General features: G+C 45.3%; 1 protein-coding gene across 2 annotated transcripts in view; it reads left to right on the top strand.

Moving 5' to 3' along the window:
* The first annotated feature begins 751 nt into the window (after positions 1–751).
* Positions 752–26,489, top strand: part of FAM171A1 (family with sequence similarity 171 member A1) — a 127,943-nt gene continuing 102,205 nt past the window's right edge. For both annotated transcript variants that reach the window (XM_052650993.1, XM_052650992.1), the window contains exon 1: positions 752–884. In XM_052650993.1, coding sequence (XP_052506953.1) covers positions 788–884 — 97 coding nt within the window. In that variant the 5' untranslated portion in view covers positions 752–787. The remainder of the gene's footprint in view (positions 885–26,489) is intronic.

Genomic DNA, 26,489 nt, shown 5'->3' with positions numbered 1-26,489 from the left:
CAATACCTACCTCTGAGATCATATATTATGAAGACAAAAATGGGAAGTAAAAAGCACTTAATAAATGTAAATTTCCTCGCCAACCTAACCTTCAACCTGGAGATGTTCACCGTCAACGCTTAGGTGCTGAGGGCCGCCTGCTGCGCACATGGCCTGGGGCTTTCTGTGCCCGCAGACCTTGGACGTTGGGTGTGGAATCTCCCCTAGGGTTCCTGGGTGGATTGAGACAGGAAGAGGTGCACAGAGGCGCGACCCTGCAGAAACCAAGCTAAGTCACACGGGGAGACCCCAGTGCCTTGGGAGGGCCATCAGCTAACCAAGTGAGAGGGTACGGGCCTGAAAGGCGGGTGTAGTTACTCCCAAACGGCAGGGCGGTGTGGGCGCCAAGGTCGCGTCTACGGCCCCCCGAGTTCGGCGGGAGCGCAGGGTGGACCCCCGGGGGTGGCGACGCGGGCGGGCGGGTGGGCGCGCGGCCGCCAGATGGCACCATGGCCCCGGGCCTGGGCGCCTCGCCGGGCGGGGGCGCGAAGGGGTTAAGGCGGCGGCGGCGGCGGCGCGGTGGCGGCTCTCTTCGGGGAAACCCACCGGGGCGCGCGGAGGCGGGAGCGGCCGTGGGCTGCGGGGCCCGACGCCGCGCCGGGCGGGGGCGCGGCCAATCGGGCGGCGGGGCCCGGCGCGCGCGGAGCCAGGCGACATGGAGGGAGGCGCGGCGGCCGACCGCCCGTGACGCGCCGCTCCGAGCCGGTGATCGGCCAGCCCGCGCCGCCCGGGGCCCTGCGGCGCGGAGATGAGCAGGTCGGCGGCGCTCCTGCTCTGCCTGCTGGGCTGCCACGTCTGGAAGGCGGTGACCAAGACGCTGCGGGAGCCTGGCGCCGGAGCCCAAGGTCGGTAGGCGGCGGGGCCCGAGAGGCTCGAGGGCCGGCGGCGGCGGCGGGCTTTGTGTCGGCCGCGGGCCTGCGGCGGAGGCGGCGGGGCTCCCGGGCCGCATTGTGTCCCCGCGGCGGCCGAAACCCGAACCCGAGCCGCCGCCACCGGGCCCGCAGCCCCGTGCCGCGCTCCCGACGGGGGCGGCGCCGCCCGGGGAAGCCGCGATGCCCGGGCAGATGCTCCCGAGGGGCCGCGGGCCGCCGGGAGTGCGGGTGGCATCCGCTGCAGGCGCCTCGGGTGGCAGGTTTGGATGCAGCCGAGGATCCTTTATGCACGACGCGGACACGCGGCTCCATCTCCTCCTTCGCCCGGGCGAGAGCCGTCGCCCCCCGGTAGCCATCGCCCGCTCCCCACCTCCGGGCTCGGGTGCTCGAAGCCCGGTCACGAAGGCTGCGCTCGGCCCTTTTGTTGCGGCGACTGACGGGGTGGCCGCCGCCCCTGGGGTGCCCCCTGCGCCTCGGACCCCCGAGGTCCGCGGTCACTGCCCGCCTCCAGCCTGCTGCAGTTTGGGAAAGTTTCGGGGTCTCCTCCCCTTCCTTATCCCAGGCCTTAAGGGATTTGCTGGATAGCCCAGGAATCATCCCCGGAAGGGGAGACAGAATTGGAACTGGGAAGCCCTAATCAATTTTTGTTGTTGTTGTTATTTTAAATCATTTCCAGGGCTCATGCCTTTTGTCTAATCTTTGGCCTTTGCCAGTGTGCTTTCCAGCCCTGGGAGGAATGTGATCGCCTCTGAGAATGGCCACAAGCCTGTCTTTTGTTTTCAAAATAAGAATGTATTTGTGGGGGACGCCTGAAGCTTCTTTTGCACCCGTTTGTGGGGTCTAAATTGAATGCTTCTCTGTTGCCTGGCTTTTCAAAACCGTGAGTGAGGCCGCCCCAGGTAAACGTCTGGCATACACCCAGGACACCAATGCGGGCCTCGCCGGGCCTCTCAGGTCCACCTGGAGGATATCCCCGCAGCTCTGTAGCCCCCACCCCCGCCCCGACTCCCAGACTCCTCGCCTCGAGGTGTCCTGTCCTCCAGGAAGGTGTGTGTTCTGTGAAGTCTGCCTTGCAGACTGAATACACCGCGAGCGTTCCATCCTCCTGCTGGACCTTACCTTTCCCTCTTTCCTTCTTGCCAAGCCCAGGAGTGCCTGGGAGCAGAGAACCCTGGTGGATTTCCACCTCTGATGTTCCGATAGGGAAAGGAGGTGCTCCCCACAGTCCGCTGCGTTTAGTTTGTTTCCTACATGTTGAGTTAAAGGCTTTGCTATTCATCGCCTGCGACATTATTCGCTGGCATCTCTTTCATGAACTGCTTTTTCTATAGCTGTGCTGGAATAGGACCATTCTGAATTGTGTATAAATTTAGTCATGTATATCAGGGAAGGGGGACATTGACAAGGTACAGAAAAGACTCATGTATCTCTTCGTGTAGGAAAAAATGTTTAGGACATTAGCTCATCAGTGTTGAATTGCAGCCTTCTTCATTAATACCCTACTGATGTTTGAATCAGCTATTTCAATGAATATGATATTTGTGTTTCAACAAGGCCATTAATTCCAAGGAATGGGTGGAATTTTTTTGTTTTGCACTTGAAATAGGAATATGGAAATAGTAAGTTCATGTACGTATAAAATAGGGGAAGGTATAGCCTTAACTGGAACAAAAAAGATCTACTAGGTTTAGGTCTAAGACCACATTTTGCAGAGATATTGCTGCTGAAAATCTTACCTGGTAACTGAAGTCTCAAAAATGGAATATTCTGTGCAGTGGGTGAGAAATGCTCAGCCTGTGAGATATTTATGCACAGCTAGGAGTACCTTGGGCACCCAAGTGGCACAAGTGATAAAGAACCCATCTGCTAATACAGGAGACATAAAGAGATGCGTGTTTGATCCCTGGGTTGGGTAGATCCCCTGGAGAAGGAAATGGCAACCCACTCCAGTATTCTTGCCTGGGGAATCATGGACAGAGGAGCCTAGTGGGCCATAGTCAATGGGGTTGCAAAGAGTTGGACATGATTTAGCGACTAAACAATAACTAAGGTACTAAGGAGTCCCTTAGTATGTGGTATGATTGAAGTGGGAGATCCAAGTATCTTGGAATATTTTTCCCCAGGATTACTTCCTTGACTGTGTAGGATGGCTTTTTAAAAAGCTGAGCCCAGGAGCTCAGCCATGACATAGGATGGCATTTGGATTTTGAGCTCATATCATTTTTCAGGTAATGGGGCAATTGCTCCTTTGATATTAGAAGGGCACCTTCATCCAGCTGAGTTCTTCAGACGGTCTTGACACTTACATCTTATAACATAGTTTTAAAATTCATGTCTGCTCTGCTCTCTGGGGCCACATACACAATGAAAACGAATAATCCCTCTGATTTCACTTTGCATTTTCCACAGCAGGTTGTAAATGGTTTAGCACAGAGCTGGTGCTCAGGTAGTGTTGAAAGGGTAAAAAATTGAAGATGACTAGCACTGCGTTGGCCAAAAAGTTTGCTAAGGTGTTTCCATTCCATCTTATGAAAGACCCAAATTAAGTTTTTGGCCAACCCAATACATGTACTATAGGGCACCATGCATGCATTTTAAGGAAAAAAAAACCTTCAATATTTACCTTCCTGGAAACCTAATTTGTAAGAGTTTTGCTTTTACTATAATGGAACTATTCCATGAATCATACTTGGGGATTTTGTTTGTTGGTTTTGCCTTCGAAAGCTAGGCTTGCAGTATCTTAGTTCCCCCAGCTAGGGATTGAACCCATGCCCTTGGCAGTGGAAGCTCAGAGTCCTGACCACTGGACTGCCAGGGAAGTCCTTTGAACTTGCATTGTGTTCACACAGATGTTATGTACCAACGAAGTTTAGATTAGGAAAAGCTAGAGATCTTGAGCACACAAATCATAGACCAGAGTATTCCCATTATAGTCCTGGGGCTAAATGACACCTTTATTAAATGAACCTCTGTTCTGTCATCTGAGGAAACTAATATCTGCAAAATCTCTTGGCATCACTTCACTCTTTATATATTCAAGATAAAATTTAAGGTTTGGCTCTTCCTACTGTAGCTCCTTTGAATTAGCAAAGGGGCTTCAAAGGCAATGGTTCGCTGTCACCATGAGGCTTGGCTTTGCTGATTATGTATTTGAACTAGCTGCAGCATATGATTGCATGTTTTTATGAAGTGTTTTCATCTAAGTTGTCCTAAAGTGTTTACAATATCTAATTTTTTTCTGGGAATTTTACAGAAATGGTTATTCACAAGCATCCACTCATTCGGACTCTCTCCCCTTCTTACACAACTGTACACTGAGACTGGCTTGATGGGGGCTGGGGGCTCAGGGTCAGGCCACTTGAAGAACCATAAGCTGTGCAGACATGGCCCACAGAAAAGTATTTATGAACCCCAACACTCTCTTTATGGGACTTCCCAGGTGGTGCTAGTGGTAAAGAATCCACTTCTGCCAATGCAGAAGATATCAGAGATGCAGGTTCACTCCCTGGGTCAGAAAGATCTCCTGGAGGGGCAAATGGCACCCCACTTCAGTATTCTTGCCTGGAAGATTTCATGGACAGAGGAGCCTGGTGGACGATAGTGCAAGGGGCTGTAAAGAGTTGGACACAACTGAGCACACACCCACACACACACACACACAACACACACAGAAAGTTCTCTTTATATGACAAAAGAAAAGTCAGAGCTAGGTTGCCATTTACTAACAGTAAGGTATTTTGTAATGATGTGCGAACTTTTGTTCATCTCAGAAAAGCTACAATCTGTCATAACAACTGAGATAAATGGTTGCCTCTCTCTCTTCTCTGCAAGAGATCTGTTCTTAGCCAAATTCAAATTTCTGTTGTTAGAACATCATGATCAGTTGAAAGTCCACGAAGGGATGAAAACTATCAGGAGGTTCATCCAACAAGCATGACTTATGCTGACAGTATATTAAGAGCATAACATCTAAATAAAACTCACATCTAAATAGGCTCACATCCTGGGAAACTGTAGGACTTGAACTTGCCAAGACTGCCGGGCTTCCTTGCAAGCCAGGTGTGAGAATGCTGTGCAGAAGCAACTGCATTGTCGAGAATTTCTGGCGAAGTCTTTGAAATGACTTTAAGAATTCTTTTTGTATCCTGTTTGTACTTGGTAACTTGCAACTTATTAACTTAAAAAATCTAACCGAGAGAAAGAAACCATTGGATGAATTCCTGAACTAATAGCTTGCAAAATGAAAGTACTTTCTATGTTTTAATCAAGCCTTCATTTTTAAACAAATTACTGATATCTGTAAATCTAACAGTTTATCTTTACTATTTTTGGCAAACACTCTGCTGTGCTTAGTCACTCAATCGTATCCATTTCTTTGCAACCCCATGGAACGTAGCCTGCCAGGCTCCTCTGTCCGTGGGAATTCTCTAGGCAAGAATACTGGAGTGGGTAGCCTATTGCTCCTGCAGGGGAACTTCCTGACCTAGGAATCCAACCGGAGTCTCCTGCATTGCAGATGGATTCTTTACCAGCTGAGCCACCAGGGAAGTCCTGCTAATTTAGTAGTTTTAGTAAATGCTACTTACTAAAAAAGCACAGGGGAATAAGTTAAACAGACAACAGATATATATAATACTGTATGTGGGAGGAGAATTGGATGTAAAAGTTTTCATCCATTAGATTTCAGAAGTCCAGTTGGAAGAATTTGTCCTGTGCTAACACATATTCTTCAATAATGCTTCTATAGTTGGATCATTGTAAACAAGTCATTTTTATTTGACTTCACCAGATATGACTTCAGGACTTTTATTTTCTTTTTGGCTGAGCTGGGTCTTTGTTGCCACACGTGGGCTCTCTCTAGCAGCAGTGAGCAGGGACTGCTCCCTAGTTGCCATGCGTGGGCTTCTCCTCGCGCCGGCTTCTCTTGCTGCAGGGCCTGGGCTCTGGGCACTCGGGCTCAGTAGTCGTGGACGGGCTCAGTTGCCCTGCTGCACATGGAATCCCCTGGACCATAGATCGAACCTGTGTCCCCTGCATTGGCCGGTGGATTCCCACCCACTCTACCATCAGGGAAGTTCCTACTTCAGGACTTTCAAAGGTCACAGCCCTGGCTAAATTATTCAGTTCCAACAAACATGGAAATGAATGTACTTTAAAAAAGTATTTTTAAAATTAAGCTTCAGCACCCTAAATAGACCAGTTCATTGTATGGAAGTAATCGTTCTTAAATTCCGCAGTGTGACCCCAAACCACCCACTTTAGAAAGGGTTTCATAGTGAGTTCCCTTAAAGTTAACAGTTCAGTCTGCATATTTAAGATGGCTCCACCTTGCTCTGATCAAGTCTGTTTGAAATGATTTGCCAGCTCCTCTTCTCAGTAAAAGTGAAGCTCCAAATGTTTGCTCTTTCTTCTTTCCTTTACCCCTTGAAGGATCTATTAACCCATAGAGATTCCACTAATTACAACTGATTTGTGGATGATTCCAGATTTTCTCTCTCTTGCCTTGACCTGGTGTCTTTGCTCTATTTCCTTCTGTCCAATAAGCTACTGGACATCTCTAATCAGCACATGGTGTTGACAAACTCTCCTTCTCCAATTCACCTTACCTTAACTTAGCAGCTTATCTATTAACTGGACTCAAATCTGGATGCCCTTAGATCCTTTCTCTACTTCAGAAGCTGTTCAGTTGGTAATCATAAGGGTGCATCTATAGAGCACAATTATATACATGTCTTTAGATCCTGGTAGATGGGTTTATACAGTGTCAGGAGGATCTTTGAGGTCAAGTTTATATTCTTCTTCTGAAGAGGAGGAAACCAAGTCTGAAAGTGAAGGGACCCTCAGATAATGATGTTCTCTAGCCACACAGACCCTTTGGAAAATGGAGTTATGGCCCCCCAAAATGTCCATGTTCCGCTCCCTGAAACCCGTGAATACCATAGTACTTAACATGGCAGGAGGGACTTGCCAGAGCTAATGCAATTAAGGATCTTCGGATGGGAAGATGATTCTGGATCGTGCTTATAAGAGGGAGGCAGGAAAGTCAGAGTCAGGGAAGGACATGTGACAACAGAAGCAGAGGGTCAGAGAGACAATGAAAATGCTTCACGGCTATGAAGACAGGAAGGGCCAAGTGCCAAGGAATGCAGGCGGCCTCTGGAGGAGGGAAAAGGCTAGGAAATGGATTCTCCCCTCGGGCTCCCAGAAGAAATGCTGCCTTGCTGACATCTTCACTTTCGCTCAGTGATGCTAATCTGGGGCTTCTGACCTCCAGAACCATAAGGTGGTAAATTAATGTTGTTTTAAGCTGCTGAGTTGTGGTCCCTTGCTAAAGTGGTATAATAGAAAACCAGTACAGTACTTGCCTGGTGGTCCAGTGGCTAAGACTCTGTGCTCCCAATGCAGGGGGCCGAGGTTCCATCCCTGGTTGGGGAACTAGATCCCACACGCCACAACTAAGAGTCTGCATGGACAAATAAAGAACTTGTGTGATGCACCTGAGACCTGGCACAGCCAAATAAATAAATATTAAAATAAAAATGAAGAAAACCAATACAGGTGTTGACCCCCAAGGACTATGAGAAGAGATGCACCCATATACCAAGGGTAATTGTTCAGTGTGGACCACTTTGGGGGATCAAGCTGCTGATGATAACATTTGGAGACGTGTCTGGACCCTTTTTGCATCTATTTAACAAGATTATACCAAATTGGAACACTGTTGGTGATCATTGGGGGAAATCTTAGGGGCCTCACCACCACTACCACCACCAAAATAACTCATGTTTTCCGAAGGAGCTCAGTGGACTATGACATGTGTTTGTTAGCAAGATCCTCCCTCATGTTCAGGCATGATTCTTGCCTTCCCTTCTCATCTCATCAGCAGTCATTCACTCACCTCTTTGCGTTCTTCCTCCCAGGCCTCTCTTTGCCCTCACAGGTACTTGTGCAAAGTAGTGTGTCTTTCTGGAGAAGGCAATGGCACCCCACTCTTGTACTCTTGCCTGGAAAATCCCCATGGACAGAGAAGCCTGGTAGGCTACAGCTCATGGGGTTGCAAAGAGTCAGACACGACTGAGCGACTTCACTTTCACTTTCAGTGTGTCTTTTTGTTGTAGTCCATTCTTTGAACCCAAACTCTCGCCATGTGACCCTCTACAAACACCATTTTATTCATGTTTCTCTCCTGCAGAAAAACTTGACTCTTTCTGTTGCCCAAAGTATGGAGTCTAAATTATGACATCTGGCCTTTCCTCACATCTGTTCCAACTTTATCTCCTGTTCTTCGCCAGGTTAAATCATTGCCTCCGGCTAGAATGTCCCATTGTCATCCCCTGGGTGCTGGTTGTATATCTTCACTCTCTTCTCTCACAGCCATGCTCCTCTTTTTTGTCCTTAAAATCCTAAATGTTGAGCGTCTTCTGTATGAAGTGTGTGTGCTCAGTTGCTAAGTCATGTCCGACTGTTTGTAACCCCATGTAGCCCACCAGGCTCCTCTGTCTGTGGGACTTCCCAGGCAAGAATACTGGAGTGGGTTGCCATTTCCTTCTCCAGGGGATCTTCCCTACCCAGGGGTCGAAGCTGTGTCTCCTGCTTGGCAGGGGATTCTTTACCGCTGAGCCACCAGGGAAGCCCCTCTGTACAAAGACCGTGTGCTAAACACTTGTTATGCAAAAAAGGGTGATGTGGAAGGGACAGCTTGGTTACTTAGGGGTGCTTACCCTCTCATATTTTACAATCCAGTTGGAACAGAAATAGAAAAACAAATTAGGAAGGACCTCACCAAGTCCTTTAATGTAATTTAGACAAGATTCTCTTGAGTATGATGAAACCTGTTAACACTTGCATGACTAAAATCTAGCTCTAAGTTCTCTATGATATTTATTTCTAGATATTTCAAGGATATGTCCACAGTAGGACACAGGAAGTTGTATTTGAGAGAACATAAGCACGCAGAACACCACTTATTGCTTCTAAAAGTTGTAAGTTAGGTAAGAGGTGGCCTTTCGGTGATCAAATATTTAAGCAGGGACAGCATTGATTGGACAATATTGATGCTGTGGTGATTTCCAATATCAGTTGAAGCTGTGAATAATAATTTTCATTAACAGTTAGGTAAAACTCATAGTCCTTACATTGGTGATAGTATGATCAAATACAGATTTAATATGTTCAAATAGTTCAAACCATGAGTTTTCTATGAAATACATAAACATACTCACATATGAGAACAGGCAATATTTTTTGAGATTGTGGAAAGTAGAAGGGGGTTTTGAAGAAGCTAGCTTAAGAGAAGTTAACATGGAAGTGAGTACTGAACCTATAAAAGACTGGTTTGTTTCTCATTTGTTTTGTTTTGAGCTGTACCCCACAGGGATAGAGACACATGAGTGTAATGAGAAGAGACAACCATGTCCAAGTCAAATGAACATTTCATGTGCCTAAACTTACTTTTCTGAGCTCAGAATTTGAACAGAAAAATTGCTGAATTCATACTGAAGGAAAGAATTTAATGTCATTTTGACAGAGCCAAACTAAAGACTGAACCCTGATGAAAGCTAGCTCAGTCCATAAGGTGAGTCATATTAGTAAGACCTCTGATGTCAAACCAGCAATTGGTAGCAGAGTCTCATGGATGACTTTGTTCTGATCATAGTCGAGTGTGGCTGTGGTTTGTTTCCTTTGCACCACAATTAGAGCTTAGATCTTTCCTCTCAGAGAGAAGGGTCAACAAAAAGCATTTTTAAAATGGATATCTGTCTTAACAGAAAATTAAAGCATGTGTAACTTGGGTCTTAATATTTTATTATTATCAGCATTCTATTCATTTGCTTGTTCTTAATTTATTTATAATTTATAGTTGATTTCTAATACTATTTTATTAGTGATTTGAGTGAGTACTTTGTTGGGAGAGTGATCATACTTTCTTATTAAATAAAAGTGAACAGTGGATGTCTTGGTCCGTTCAAGCTGCTGTAACAGATTACCATAGACTGGTTGGCTAATAAGCAGCAGAAATTTATTTCTCACAGTTTGCAAGGTTGAGAAATCCAAGATCAAGGAATTGGCAGATGCAGTGTCTGGTAGGAGCCCACTTCTGCTTTGCAGATGTCCTCACATAGCAGAATGGGTCAGGGAGCTCTCTGAGGCCTCTTGCTTATCAGGGCACTAATCCCATTCATGAGATCCCCACCCTCATGACGTTATCACCTCCCAAAAGCCCCACCTTCAGATACCATCACATTAGAGATTACGTTTCAATGTATTAATTTGGGGGGCGGGGCACAGACATTCCATCTGTGGCAGGGTGGATTTTGGACTGCCTTGAATTTGAACCTGTAGTTAGATTCAGACATAAACCTGCTGTGTCCTGCGCTGCTCTCACCACACTTGGAGAATTATATTTGGTCACAGGAGGCCACATTTAAGGTTGCTGTTTACCCTGCAGAACATATTCCAAGGAGAACTTGAAACTGGGTCTCTTGACTTTGTATGCTGTGCTTTCCGTTTCACATCCATAATGTTAGCAAGTGCAGGGCTGGACCCAAGGCCCCAACATTCGAACAGTCCTCCAGTAGAACCTCATCCTGATGGGTCATCACAGGTTCAGCCCCAGAATAGCTGAGCTGAGTTCATCAGATGGAAGAAGTTGGGGCATCTCATTGTTGTTCTTAAAAGCAGGGCATCTAAGTGAGCAGCCTCAAAGCCTTGTTTGTGAAAGATGATCCAGTCCCAGAGAGTGTTTGCTGTAAACAAAATAAATAAATAAAGATACCAGAAGACCTGCTGGGAAACTCAGATATTTTAAGGGCTATTACATTCATTTTCTATGGCTGCTTCCCAGATTAGCCCAGATCAGTGACATGAAGCAGCACAGATATGACCCCACAGGTTCTATGGGTGGGAGGTGTGGGCACCGCTCAGCTGAGGCTCTGCTCAGGGCATCACAAGGCCAAAATCAAAGCACCAGCAGGGCAGGGTCCTTCTCAGAGGCTCCAGGTTAGAGTTCGCCTCCAAACTCTCATTCAAGTTGTCATCAGAATTGAGTTCCTCACAGAAAGCAAGCAGTGGTCCCTGTTTCTTTGCTGGCTGACAGCCGCGATCCTGTCTTCACTCCTTAAGGCCACCTGTATCCTTTGTCCCCTTGCCCCTCCCACTGCCAAACCGGCAGCAAAATGCGGAGTCCTGTTCACATGTCCTATCTCTCTGATTTCTCCTTCTGCCCTGTCTCTCTGACCATGACCAGAGAAAGTTCTCAGCTTTTGAGGGTTCATGTGGTTAGGCTGAAAGTGAAAGTGTTGGTGGCTCAGTTGTGTCCGACTCTTTGCCACACTATGGACTATGAGCCTGCCAGGCTCCTTTGTCCATGGACTTCTTCAGGCAAGAATACTGGAGTGGGTTGCCATTCCCTTCTCCAGGGGATCTTACCGACCCAGAGATCGAACCCAGGTCTCCCACATTGCAGGCAGATTCTTGTTGGGCCCGCAAGACAGTTTAGGACAACCTCCCTGTCTTTGAGTCGTGGCCTTCCTCGCCTCTGCTGTAGTTCTTTTTGCCATTCCCCGTGACATTAGAAAGTGCTATCGTGAGGGTGGGACAGCTTTGGGCATCTCGTCCTGCCCGCATAGCCACAGTGTAAAGAGGGATCACGGCGTCTGCAGTGGATAGAGAGGCAGCAGGCAGGTTTCCCTGCTGCTGGAGATGCTGAGAGGAGCAGGGAAGAAGACAACCGAGGGTTTTCTTTCCAAGAGTCTCAAGAAGGACTGTTGTCAGGGAGTCTTCTCTGTCCCTTCCTGCCCTGAGACTGTAGGACCCTAAACTCTATGGACTAAGCTCTACACTCTGGAGGCACATGCAAGGAAAACATAAGGCAGCTTTGTTCAGTTGCTCAGTCGTGACTCTGGACTCTGTGACCCCATGGACTGCAGCATGCCAAGCTTCCCTGTCCATCACCAACTCCCAGAGCTTGCTCAAACTCATATCGATCAAGTCAGTGATGCCATTCAACCATCTCATCCTCTGTCATCCCCTTCTCCCCCCGCCCTCAATCTTTCTCAGCATCAGGGTCTTTTCCAGTGAATCAGCTCTTCGCCTCAGGTGGCCAAATTATTGGAGCCTTAGCTTCAGCATCAGTCCTTCTGAAGACTATTCAGGGTTGATTTCCTTTAGGATTGACTGGTTTGATCTCCTCGCAGTCCAAAGGACTCTCAAGAGTCTTCTTCAGAACCACAATTTAAAAGCATCAATTTTTTTGGCTATACCAGATTCTTTTTTTAAAGTGGTCCTGAGTTTTGTCATGTTGACCCTGAGAATGTGGAAGTGAAGTTTCTTTCCATAATTACAGTTTACCAAATTCTTTGAACAGTAAGTATTTGCATTGTCTCTCTTATAATCCCTGTTACATCAGTATAATAGTGACAGGCAGTCTCAGCTTCACTCACTTAAACATGGAAAAGTCATCAGGACGATTAGCTAACAGGCACTGGGTGCTGATTACTTGCCAGGCATGATGCTGAGCACCTTGATGGATTATCTTAATTTAATCTGCACATCAATCCTACAAAAACTGTAAAAACCAGCTTCATTTTATGGAAGAGGAATGTGAGGCATAAAGAAGTTAAACCATTTACCCCAAAAAATCACACAGTAAGTGACAGAGTCCACCACGCAACACCAAGCAGCCTTCACTCTCACACTGGGCTGCTTTATGAATTGGAGGATTGAAGTAGAATTTCACGCAGTTTTGACCCTCTTGGCATTTTACCAGTATAAATAAGGGGGCTCTGGATGGACCTGTTTGTTTTTATGAAGAAAGACAAAAATATCCGCTATGTGATCCTTGTTGGCCTTTGAGCCTCGGAAAGCAACGCTGAACAGTTACTTCTGAGCATCCTAAGAGCATCTCCTGGGCTTGATGTTATGGGGAATGCAGATGTGTAGAAGATGTAAGAGGCTCTCACCAGGAATTCTCTTGAGCTCCTGACGGAGGTCCAGTCGAGCAAGGTGGGATTTTAGAGTTACACCTAGCCGGGCTTGGGGGAACCTTCTGGTTTGTGTTCAAAGCCCATTCATATTTGGCAAGCAGTTTTTTGTAACAAGAGGGACCTGTTAGAACCCAGCAACTGGAGAGTCATGGGTAGGAAAGTATGTGGTTATTTGCAAAACAGCCCTTCAGGTATATTTGGATTGTAAATATGCCTTGTCCTCCTTGGGCATCAAGTGGGGGCTTTATTAACTCCAAAGTAGGTGTGAAATACAGTGTTTATTTGGCATTTAAACCTACTTACAAAAGTTTAATCTTTTTCACTCTCAAAAAAAAAAAGGCATCTTAGTTCCTCTTTGCTTATACAATGATGGTGAAAATAAATTTCTAAATGATACTATTATGGGACTATAATAAATTTTTTTCCAACTTACTTCCAATATTCATGAAAAATTTGTCCACTAAAAAAATTAAAAGAAATTTACAGGGAATATCCCATACTAACCACTGGGATTTTCTAATTAACATTTTACTATACTTGCTTTATTGGTGGTGCTAGCCATAAAGAAGGCAATAGCACCCTACTCCAGTACTCTTGCCTGGAAAATCCCATGGACGGAGGAGCCTGGTAGGCTACAGTCCATGGGGTCACTTAGGGTCGGACATGACTGAGCGACTTCACTTTCACTTTTCACTTTCATGCGTTGGAGAAGGAAATGGTAACCTACTCCAGTGTTCTTGCCTGGAGAATCCCAGGGACGGGGGAGCCTGGTGGGCTGCAGTCCATGGGGTCGCACAGAGTCGGACACGACTGAAGCGACTTACCAGCAGCAGCAGCAGCCATAAAGAACCCGCCTGCCAATGCAGAAGACAAGAGATGCAGGTTCGATCCCTGGGTTGGGAAGATCCCCTGGAGGAGGGCATGGCAACCCACTCCGGTATTCTTGCCTGGAAAATCACATGGACAGAGGAACCTGGCAGGCTGCAGTCCATAGGGTTGCAAAGAATGGAACATGACTGAAGCAACTTACCACACAAGCACACACTTGCTTTATTACTTATCCCTCAATTCATTCATCCTTCTGTGCATTAATTAATCCATCTCCTTTTTCCATGAATTTTAAAATATGTATCAAATTACTGTGCCCTTTCTTCCAAATGCTGCAGCATGAAAATTATCAGTTAGCATTCAATATGTGTTTGATTTTTCTCTCATAGGAAAATTTACATACAAGGAAATACACACATCTTAAGTGTTGACATATGCATTCACCTGTGCAACCCTAAATCCCATTATAGTACGGAATATCATTCCAGAAATTTCCCTTATGCCCCCTCAGTAAGTTTCTGCCCCTGCCTCTTAGGGGAAACCACTGTTCTAATTTTTTCCACCTTATATTACTTTCTTGCCTTTGCTAGAACTTCCTATAATTGGAATCATGCAGTATGGACCCTGGCTTCTTTTGTTTACCGTAATTTTTTTTGAGATCTATCCATGTGTTTCTTGAAACAATGGATCACTTATTTTTTTGCTGAATAATATTCCACTGGAGGAATGTTCTGCAGTGTGTTTATCCATTCTATAGAAACAAGTTGTTTCTGGTTTGGGGCTGTTGTAAATACAGTTGCTATGAATATTTTATACGGTTGTTCTGTGGATATATATGTTTTTATGTGCTTTCATTGCCCTTAGTAAAATACATGCCATATAACCCAGCAGAATGTTTAGTTTCATAAGATACCGCTAGACCTTTTTCTAAATTAGTTGTATCTTTCTATACACAAATAGAATATATGTGAGAATTTCTGTTGTTCCATATTCTCACCAACTTTTGGTGGTGCTAGACTTTTTAATTTTAGCCTTTTTAGTGGGCAGATTTATATATACCAAAAAGATAGATACATAGATGCCCAGATAGATAATATAGTGCATACGTTTCATTTTTCAGCTGTAAATGGCTTTAGATTTTGAAGAGTCTTGGAGCACTTTGAAAAATTAAAATTAAAATTTCACCATTATGTTTATTTTCAACAGTATTTTCATGCATACTTTTATTTTTCTTTGATATTTTATTGAAAACTGTCACATGACCAGATTACCTCCCCAATGAATATCCATCCCATCTGATCATGTAGAACTGTATTATCACATATCAGCCAGATAAGCCATGGTGTGTATGTGTGTCAGAGTGGACAATGAAAGAAAAAGTAAATAAAAATAACCTTTCCGGAGTCTATATTTCCATCCTACTAATGCAAAGCTACACGTTCTATAGGACTGTTTCTATGCCTGTTCTCCTCTTTAAAAGAAACCTCAACATACGTACCAGTTGGAAGGTGCAAGAGTCGATACATTCCAAAAAGTGCTAGGATCTTTTAATAACCAAGCAGCTTCTAGAAATTACTAGGGGCACATCACTATTCCTTTTGAGTCATGAGTGTATTGATTCAATTCCTCAAAGTATTGTAATAGCTTTTTTTTAAAACTTAAGATAAACAATGAAGTTCTAAACGTGTCTATTCGCAGAAGTAAGACATTTTGGTTCAGAGCCAGGCATACCAAGAGATGATCTGTTGTAATAAGTGAAATTCCTTAAGATTTAAAATACTCCCCTAAAGACTGAGTCTATCATTTGGAAATTGAGACCAGATAGGATCAGGTGACGCAGGGGTAAAGAATCTGCCTGCCAGTGCAGAAGACATAAGAGATGCAGGTTCAGTCCCTGGGTTGGGAAGATTCCCTGGAGGAGGAAATAGCAACTTGTTCCAGTATTCTTGCCTGAAAAATTCCATGGACAGAGGAGCCTAGCGGGCTACAGTCCTTGGGGTTGCGAAGAGTCAGACACAACTGAGCGCACATGCACGTAGGACTGTCTGCCTGTTTCCTCTGCTGGTGCTGCTAACCTGTGAAAATACACCCTGGGCGTCTTTAGATGCACTGCATGTCTGCATATGGATTTCACAGAACCAGGCTGTTCCAGAGAGCCACCTCTGGGATGGGGGAGAAGGTGGGTGTCTGAGTCAGGTCCTCTTTTTTCAGTCCTGTTTCTTCCCTCATATGGCCTCTCCTAACTTTTATTCTACTACAGAGCAGCCTCTAGAGAAGGAAATGGCAACCCACTTCAGTATTCTTGCCTGGAGAATTCCGTGGACAGAAGAGCCTGGAAAGCTACATACAGTCCCTAGGGTCGCAAGGAGTTGGACACGACTGAGTGACTCTCACTCACTCATTCAGAGCAGCCTCCTTATTTTTTTTTAAGAAACTGTATCCATGAGAAGAACAGTGACACCTGTGTACAATTTCCCTGCTGTGTATACTGTTGCCTTTTAGTGGAGGTACTTCCCCCAAGTCCTTTGTCTTTCTTCTTTGGACTTCCACGCAGACATACAGATTTAGTAGCATAAATAGCCTTTCTGTTGTTTAGATTAAAATAGAGATTTCATAAAAGGAGATTATTTTTTTTTTCTGAACTTAGAACATTTTCTTGCCACGATGCTCATGAGATGGGATCGTTCAGTCTGATTCCTGAAATGCTGACCCTCAGAGCCCTGCATTTGTTTGTTGTTTAATGTGGAGAAAAATCACCTGCTGGGAACTGCTGGTGGTTCCATTACTGTGTCAGTATTTTTTGATATTAAGAAAATCTGTGATTATTCCGAGTTAGGAAAACAGACTAGCATTAGATCCATGAAGTCTGTTATCCCACATATTGTAATACAAAAGGGCAGTGCTTCTTGAGGATGGCGTAAAAGACATTACTTGTGTTTCATGCCATTTGATTATTTAAAATATTCCCATCTAATCAGAGGTTAGAGGAGATTGGATGCATCCTTTAGAAAAAGGTTTTTCACTTTTTGCTCGGCTGATCGATTTCTTTCTTTTTTACCTACCATCTGCTGGACATGTTTGTGACTATGTGAAAAAGCATATGGGAAAGGGGATAGAGAAGTTAATGCATTCAGCTGGTGAGGGTGGAGGACACGGTGTCTGCAGTCTGGTCAAGTTTGCAGTCCATCTGCTGGAGCACCGGGAGCCCTTTTAAAATGTGGCTCTGCTCCCCAGGCAGAGTCCCTGCAGGACTTGGTATGGCCGCAGCAAAATTAAGTCTCCTTCCTAAACAACCTCCCTTGGCAGATACTCGGCGCATAGTTTATGGATATATTTTTCCTTTACTGTAAACTTAAAGACTGCCTAGTGAAATTAAACTCAGAAAGGGATCTTTTTTAGTTCATTCACCTCTTGACAGAGAAAACTGTTCAGATAATTTTTCATGCACGCTTTGTGTTTTCTGTAGACCCGATTCTTGTGCTGCAGCTTACGTTTTTAGTTGAAGTTAAAATTGATTAAACACTCTCCTATTATGAACTTTCTCCCCTGTTCTTTGAACTAGTTTTTTAAACTATTGTTGAAACTCATTTGCCTTTTTTTAAATTTAAAAATAGAATCATTACCTCTAATGATGGTTCTTTGAGAACCTTGATGGCAATCTATTTATATCACATTAAATATTAAACTTATACATTCTAAATCAATACATGTTAAAATACTACATAAATACTAAGTAAATATAGAGAGGAGTTACTAACTTTTAGACCAGGACTGTTGTTTATGTGTACTCATTAGACAACATTTTGTTAATTAGGTGGGGCTATTCCCTTCTCCCATCTTCCCATTTCTAAATTCAGAATCCTTGGGGAGATGTTTCCCTGAGAGGATGGTCTGGAAAGACTTGAAATTAGATGCTTCCCCCCTTTATCTTCCTGTTAGTTGCTTTGTGGCTGGTTAACTACTGTTTATCCACCCAGCAATCCACCTATCCAACCATTCACCTGTCTGCCCTCCCACTTATCCATGCATCCATCCACCCATTCATCCATGCACCCACCCATCCATCCACCCATCCATTCATCCATCCATCCACTCATCCACCCATCCATCCATTGATCCATCCAATAAAGAATCTGCTTTCCTTAGCTTTTACCAGCAAAAGGTTGATGTTACATTTGTAGATTCCTTTAGAGTTTCAAGTGCTTTCAGGTTCATTTTGTTTCCCACAATCCCAAGAGGTATTTGGGGGAGAGATTATTCCTTTTTATACATGAAAGACAGTATAGCTTGCAGTCATGTGTCAGTACTGCGTAGAAGTGGCCATCCCACCTGCACCCTACTGCACTTCTCTCAGCATCTCTCAGCTGTTCCAGGGATTCACACTCACTGTTTAGAGATAATTTTCAAAGATTATTAAGATCCAGCCCCTCTTTTCAGGAACTCAAGCCCCCTTGAGGGAAGCATCGATAAGCAAACAGCAAAGCATGCAGGGATGCAGAGGAGGAGATGACTTACTGAACTGTCAGAGAGGCTTCCCAGGGAAGTGGCTTTGGAGCCAGGATTTGAAGGCTAATAATCATGTAGAGAAAAGTGGGGAGGAATTCCTTGGGCCACACCCCCATCCATGTGAATGGTAGATTTTTCAGGGACATGAGAATAATATCACCTGCACCCAAGCCTTCTGAGTTTATAAAGCATTAGAAAAAGAGCTGGGTTTCCCCCCCGCCACCGCCTTTAAGAAAAATAATTGGTGGAGTTGCTGAGCTTGCTAATAAACTCATCTCTCATCCCATAGGAGCATAATGAGTAGTGGGTGTGATTCTAATTCTGTGAACTGGTTGCCATGTCTGCTCTGGCTTCCTCTACCTGATTATTATCAATCCTCTTTTCCCATCTATTCTGCTTGGTTGGTAAATCTTTAGCCAGATAGTCCAATATCAAAGGCCTTTCTAGTGTAACTGCCTGCAGCCCGAGCCTCTTCTGCTAATCGTGTGTAACTGAGTGAGAAGGCAGTTACCCTCTTCGTTCCCAATCTCCTCTCCTTTCTTTCCCTATTCTTGTTCTTGCTTTTTCAATTGAGTTAAGAGAAAGCATCTACATCACAGCAGCCAAAAGGGTACAGAAAGGCCAGCCTCCTTAACGTCAATTTCAGCAGCAGAAGGAGGAGACTTTGATGTTTTGTTGTTGGTGTTTAATTTTTATTTTCTATTGGACTGTAGTTGATTTACAATGTTGTGTTAGTTTCAGGTGTACAGAAAAGTAAGTTAATTATGTATATGTATCTATCTATTCTTGTTCAGATTCTTTTTCCAATAGGTTATTATTGAGTATTGAGTAGAGTTCCCTGTGCTATATAGTAGGTCCTTGTTGATCATCTATTTTATACATAGTAGTATGTATATGTCAGTCCCAATCTCCCAATTTATCCCCTGCCTCCGCCTGCCTACCCACTGGTAATCATGTTTGTTTTCTACATCTGTTATTCTATTTCTGTTTTGTAGATATGTTCATTTGTACCTTTTTTTAAGATTCCACATATAAGCAATAACATGTTTGTCTTTCTCTGTCTTACTTGCAATGATCATCTCTAGGTCCATCCATATTGCTGCAAATGGCACTATTTCATTCTTGTTTATGGCTGAGGAACATTCCATCGTATATATGTACCACATTTTCTTCATGCTTTTCATCTGTTGATGGTCACTTAGGTTTCTTCCATCTCCTGGCTATTGTGAATAGAGCTACAATGAACATTGGGATGCATATATCTTTTTGGATTATGGTTTTCTCTGGATATGTACCTAGAAGTAGGATTGCTGGATCAAATGGTAACTCTATTTTCAGTTTTCTGAGGAACCTCCATACTGTTCTTCACATTGGTGCACCAACATACATTCCCACCAACAGTGTAGGAGGGTTCCCTTTTCTCCACACCCTCTCCAGCATTTATTATTTGTAGACTTTTTAATGATGGCCATTCTTACTAGTGTGATACCTCATTGTGTTCTTGATTTGCATTTCTCTAATAATTAGCAATGTTGAACATCTTTTCACGTTCTTATTGGCCATCTGTATGTCTTTGGAGAAATGTCTATTTAGATTTTCTGCCCATTTTTGGATTGGGTTGTTTGCTTTTTTTGTTATTGAGCGGCATGAGCTGTTTGTATATTTTGGAGATTAAGCCCCATTGTTGAAAATAACCACCTATGCCCAGATCTTCATTTCTATAAGGATTATTAAAGATGCTGTGTTTATCTTTCCAAGTCCTAAAGTGAAGGAAATAAGGGAGCTGATGCTGTCTATTGTAGTGATGGGGTGGGAGTGATTTTGTTCCCAGAGGAGAAGGCTCCTCCAGTGGCCATTATGGGAGCCTCAGAAGAGACATCTCAGTGTGGGGAGTGGCTGTTGGGCAATCTGGAGTGGCGTGGGGCCCCTTGAATTCTCTCACCTTTGCGGAGAATTGAAAGATAAGGTGCAGAGTGCTGTAGGGAGAACCTGGAGTTAGCGCTATTCGTTTATTCACTCACTTAATCGTGGGTATTTGTTAAGCCCCTCCTACACTTTGTCAGACAGAGTAAAATAGGTTCGTGATTCCCACTGTGCCAGAGTTTACAGTATCACGGATGCAGTGAGCTCTTCAATTAGCAGGACTGCTGCTCCAGATGGAGATGCGTATGCTTAGGTCTGCTGTGAACACCTGTGCACACAGCTCTGTTCCATGCTTTAAAAAAAATTTTTTTTTTAATTATTGATTTATTTTTGGTTGCACTGTGTCTTTGTTGGTGCTTGCGGGCTTTCTCTAGTTACAGCGAGCCGGGGCAGCACTTGGTTGCCACGTGCAGGCTTCTCATTGCGGTGGCTTCTCTTGTTGCAGAGCACAGACCCTGGCACTCGGGCTCAGTAGCTGTGGTGCACAGGCTTAGCTGCTCCAAGGCCTGTGGGACCTTCCCTACCAGGGAAGGAACCAGTGTCCTCTGCATTGGTAGGCAGATTCTTATCCACTGGACCAGCGGGGAATTCTGTGTTCCGTGCTTTTCATGGCACCAGCCCTGGCCTCTTCTGCTCTGATTACATGTCACTTTTTTGGATAATGCTCCAAACAACTTCCTAGCTAGCTGGGAAAACACCTGGTTTGCTAATGAGTCAGTTAACAATTGCCCCCCACCCCCCCAAAAAAACAAAAGAAAAAGAAAAAAAAATATAATCATATCTAAAATTGAACTCGAAAAAAACAGTTTTCTATTTCACCCCACCCTATTACTGGACATAATATAAAGCTGGCATGACCTTAGATGGTAGCATGAAGCCAAACTGCTTCGAAAACTTAAGGCCTCTGGATAAAGAAAGAGAAGACTCTGTTATTCTAGAGAAAAGGTCAGTAACATTGGAAATGTTATACAATGAAATGTAATGAAAGCAGCACTTGATAACTTCCTGAGGTGATGCGCCTGGTCTCCATATTAGTATTATCTTTAGGTGTGCGGTAGGGCCTCCCTGGTGACTCAGACAGTAAAGAATCTGCTTGCAATGTGGGAGACCTGGGTTCAGTCTCTGGGTTGGGAAGATTCCCCTGGAGATGGAAATGGCAACCCATTCCAGTATTCTTGGCCTGAAAAATTCCATGGACAGAGGAGCCTGGCGGGCTGTAGTCCATGGGTTCGCAAAGGGTCAGACAGGACTGAGTGACTAACACTTAGGTACGAGGTAACCAGACTGAAAGCCAGGCAGTCTTGCTCCTCTGATCACTGCTTCCCAAACTCCAGCATGGATGAGCCCCCCTGGTGGATCTGGTTAATGTGCTTCCTGACCTATTGGGTTTGGTGTGGCCCCTAAGATGCTGTGGCTCTTACTGTGCTGCTGGCCAGGGGATCACACTTGAGATAGTAATTCTGCCCACTGCCCTTCAGATCCTAATGTTTAGAGACAGACAGAGGCAGAACCAGGAAGCAGTCCATTGGGTCTGGCTGCTCTCATATGGCCTGTTCTTCAGCCACTGTGTCTGCCACCAGGTATATGAGCTGCTTCTTTTTCCTTAGATTGTCAACATCTCAAGTGAAGGGACAATAAAAGATGATAAAGAAAGGATGATAAAATGAAGCTACCTAGAAAATTTATTCTCACCTTATTCAAAGATAGTTTCAATGTAGGTAGTCGGTGTCATCCATTTGGTTGTTGGGATGGACACAGATGTCTTGGAAGGGACTGTACCACGTTTTCTGTGTAAGTAGTCACTCCCTTACACATCCATACAGTTAAAATGCTTATTATGTACTTGTTATGTGCAGAATAAAAGAAAACTCTCCATAGCCCCTGGTGACCCTGATTGTGGACTTCAAGTTCCATTATCTTTATTCTGTCTTTAGACCATCTCCAGCCGGACAGTGTGTGTTTATGACCTGACAAAACAATTTCAAGGAGGAACAGAAGTTGGTGGTTGGTCTGGTTCCAGTTTGCACTTGATATTGAACTGCCTTTTTATACTGTTTCTTTTTCAGTGGAGTGAGACTCTTACAAACCGTGAAGCTTAGAAGTTTTTAATCCATGTTATGTTAGTGCGGTTTTTAGGATTGTGCAAATGGCATCTTGAATAAGTCATTTATTGCCAGCTGTTTGGGGCTCATTTAAAGAAATAATAGTTGACTGTTGTTAGGCAGAGATGCAGAGTACCCGATTTCGTTTCCATAATTTTTTTTAAAGAGTAAAGACTGACTAGATCTTTGAGTTGTTTTATGTAAAAGGCATGGGTTTTGCACCACTCCTGGATAACACAGTGCCACAGCAGCCAGCTGCCCCGGCTGTATGTTCTTCATTGTGCCTGCACAGAAGTTGGTTCAGTCACTGCTGAGGCAGCAGAATTCCTGGGTGACCTTTTCGTAATTCATCTCCATGGAGATTCTTGGCTGCCCAGAGAGTCTCGGAGACCTTAGAGGAGGCAGCAGAAGGACTGATCTGTATGAGCCTTCCTCTTTCCAGCTCGTGGGGCTTTGCGGTTTCGTTTTGTGTTTCTAAATGGATGGGGTGGAGTTGCATCCCCTAGTCAAGAGCCAGGATGCTCAGGAGTGGGCTGGGCCATGGCTAGTTCATACCTTAGGGCATCAAGGACTTCCAGAAGGGACACAAGGGAAAGGAATTTTTAAAAAGCCCTCCCGCTGCTGCCTTGGCTCACTGCCTCCCAGCTTGCTTTCATCCCTGAGCTGTGTGATCAGCGTCTTCCTGCCTGGGGGCCCATCTCTGAATCTTAGCATATCTTGAGGCCCCTCTCACCCTAAGGGCATGCCTGTGAAACAGCGCCTCTGTTGCCCCATTGGCCCTTAGACTATCCACTTCTCCCACCCAAACCCATTGCCGCAAATGCTGTTGCCTGCGCCCAGTTTCTCCACTTGTCACCCCCAAGTCACCCCTTGGTGGTGGTGATTTAGTCACTCAGTTGAGTCCGACTCTGCAAGTCCATGGACTGTAGCCTCCCAGACTCCTCTGTCCATGGGATTCTCCAGGCAAGAATGTTAGAGTCAGTTGCCATTTCCTTCTCCAGGGGAGTCTTCCCGATCCAGGGCTCAAACCCGCATCTCCTGCACTGCAGGCAGGTTCATTACCTCTGAGCCACCTGGGAAGCCCCTGAACCATCCCTCTGGTTAATCATCATGAACCCTCTGCTTTCTCTCTCCTCTGACACCAGCCCCTCCATCTCTGGGACACGCTGTCTGGGCTCCTGTGACTGTGGCTTCTCCTGGCAACTCTCCTCATGTGAGGGTCCCCTTCTTAGTCTCCTTTGGGTCCCTCCTTTCCTCCACTTTCCTTAAGAGGAAGGTGTGACCCAGAGCTCCCCCTCTGGACCCTGGAGCATCCTCTCTCCTCTGGGGCTTCCTTTTCCAGCCATCTTCCTGATGGACTGGTGATCTCCATCCCATCCAGCCTCTTTCCGGACCTCCCACCTCTGCTCTCGCTGTTCAGTGGGTGGATCTCTTCACTCACGGGAGCCTGGAGCTCGGGCTTTGCCGTGTCTTTGCAGCAGCCTTTCCTCCTGGCCAGAATGCTTTTGCCCGACCAACTCATTTTCACTCTTCCTAGAGCATCAGGCATTATACCCTTGGGGAGCTATCTCTGATCTCCTCTTTCCCTTCTCCAGGTCTGTACACATACCTTTGCTCTTTACTCAAAAAATATTGAACATGAATATGAATGGTTGAATCGCTGATGGCTCAGTGGTAAAGATGTCACCTGCAGTGCAGGACATGCAGGAGATGTGGGTTCAGTCCCTGAGTTGGGAAGGTCCCCTGGAGAAGGAAATGGCAACCAACTCCAGTATTTTCCAGCTGGGAAATCCCATGGACAGAGGAACCTGGTGGGCTCCTGTCCATGGGGTCGCAAAGAGTCAGACACGATTTAGAGACTGAACATGAATGGTTGAATGCTTCCGTGTTACAGGCACAGCTCCAGATGCCAAGGATTCAGCAGAAAACTCCATCCTGACACTCACCACCCTGTCGTGTGTGTCCGCCGTCCATCTGTCTCTCCTCGGTCCTCTGGTGCTCAGGATTTGCTGAAAGAGTAAATCCGATTATGCAGATTTTCTACCTTCTCCTCGCTCTCCTTTTCTGCTGGTGTCTTCTCTCCATCTCTCTATAGGAGCAGAAACCGGAAATCAAACTTCATAATTACGAGATTAGCCAGATGAAATTTCCTCACCATTTCTGCTTTCTCTATAGAGTTTGCTGAAGTCTGTGTGTGTGTATGTGAGATGCAAAGTGTGAGCTGAATGCTTCCTTTGTTTGATCAATTTGCTCAGCTGCAGCCAGGAACAAAAGTTTCTCCTCCTTCTTGTGCTTTGTTCAGAGCTAAAGAACTAACTCAGTTCTTTGAAAAGAAGAGAGGGATATTCTGTTGATATTCTGTTCTGGGTAATTTCTATACCATGAAGACCGAAGTGTTTTGTTGGGGAGCAAACAGAGGGTTTTCAAATGTTTTTTTAAACCTTGTAATACCATCATCTCTTTCTCCTGAAACAAAGCAGCAAAAGGCGACAAATGGACTCTTTGGGGGCTGGTATTGGTACAGGTGCCAGATAAAACACAAGACACTCAGTCAAGAGGTGTTTCAGTTAAACAGTGAATAAATTTTTTAGTGTTTAAGTGTGCCCAAATATCACACAGGATGTAATTACACTTTGAAAAAATCATTTGTTCATCTGAAATTCAAACTGACCAAGTGTGCTGCATTTTTATTCGCCAAATCTGGCCACCCTTATGACTGGCAGAAGGCAGTTAGTTGCTGGGATTAGCTGTTTTTTGGCTCTTATTTTTGATCATGGTGACTTTTTAGCGAGATGTCCCAGGATTTGGTGAAAACCTCTGCCTTTGCCAACTTTGAGAACTTTTAGAACATGTCTCAACCCAGAGCTAGAGGCACAGTGAGAAGGCAGCTCGATCCTTCCCTGAACTGCCTTCACCCTGGAGGGGAGGTGACAGTAGGTGTTACAGCGTCGCACGGTCAGCCTTCATCCCTGCGGTCGCTTAGCTGTTATGGCAGTAGAAGCTGTCTGGTATGTGAGTACATTCAGTTTCCTTCAGCAGTAATTGATTATTCCATTTGTGAAGCAGAGCACAGAAAACTGTGTCCACTTGCAGGATGTCCATCTTGTGAAGAACAAAAGCATTCCTGGTGGGTCTCACCCCTGGGTGGACGTTATCAGTATCTGTGAGCCTTTTAAAGCAATGCTGAGGCCCCGGAGGCAACCAGAAATTTGGAGTCAGGGCTCTGGTGGGGCCTGAACATGGGTAACCTTCCAGTGCCCTCCCACCCCGGGATTCGGCCAGAGTTGAGACCGGCTGTGTTTCAGCATCGTGCGTGGTCATGAAGGATTCTCTGAGCTCTGGTGTGGAAGACGAACAGCACGTGGCAGAACCTTTGCTTGTGGAGGGAGCACACAGCAGGTGTCCTTCTGAGGCGTGACTCAAAGGGGAGGCTTCCTGGCTCTTTCAGTAGCAGCGCGATACTTACTCTGTTTCTGAGATCACTGCTAAGTGGGGGTGAGGAGGCTCTGACAGGGAACACCAGAGAGCCTCAGATCAGAGGTAAGATTTTATGGGAGCAGCATTCATGCTCACTTTCCGTTTGTCATTAGTCCTTCGTGCTGTGCAGCTGGTTGATGTGACCTGAGGGGAGTTAACCTGAGAGAGTTATCACGTGTGGAATTGAATGTAATTCATGGTTAGGACTGGCTGAGAGAAGCCTGTCACGGCCACACTCCCTAACATTGTGACATGGAATTAGGTTAACACATTTGTCCTATGGCTGCAAGTCCTGCAGGGCAAGTCCCTGGGTGGAGAGAGCTGGTTTGGCCTGCAGGTCGCCTGTGGCTTGTAGCCCCGAGTCAGTGTCTCCAAGTGTCATCAGGACGTATATCTGAATCCTGAGATGCTCGTGAATTATACAGATTCCTGGGCCTTGCCTCAGAGCTGGGGAACAAGGATCTCTAGGCGGGGCCTCCAATCCGGTAAAGGACACTTGTGATTCTCATGCTGAGGTCAAGGGCTTAGTCTAAACTGCATTTTGAAGGTAGCAGACTCCGAAGTCATATGGGAGTAGAGGCCAACCTTCTCCTCCTCCTTTATTATTATCATTAAAAAAAATTATTTCTGTGGACCTCCCTCTGTTTGGGGAGTGGTATCTGACCTCTGCAGAAGAGTCAGGATTCCATGGTCATCTTCAGAAGTACTAGGTACCTCCCGAGGTTGTTTCCAGCTCTGCATAGTGGCTGATAACTTGA

This window comes from Budorcas taxicolor, chromosome 13 (genome assembly GCF_023091745.1).
Source record: "Budorcas taxicolor isolate Tak-1 chromosome 13, Takin1.1, whole genome shotgun sequence".
Taxonomy (NCBI): Eukaryota; Metazoa; Chordata; class Mammalia; order Artiodactyla; family Bovidae; genus Budorcas; species Budorcas taxicolor.
This window is presented reverse-complemented; position numbering and strand designations above follow the sequence as displayed.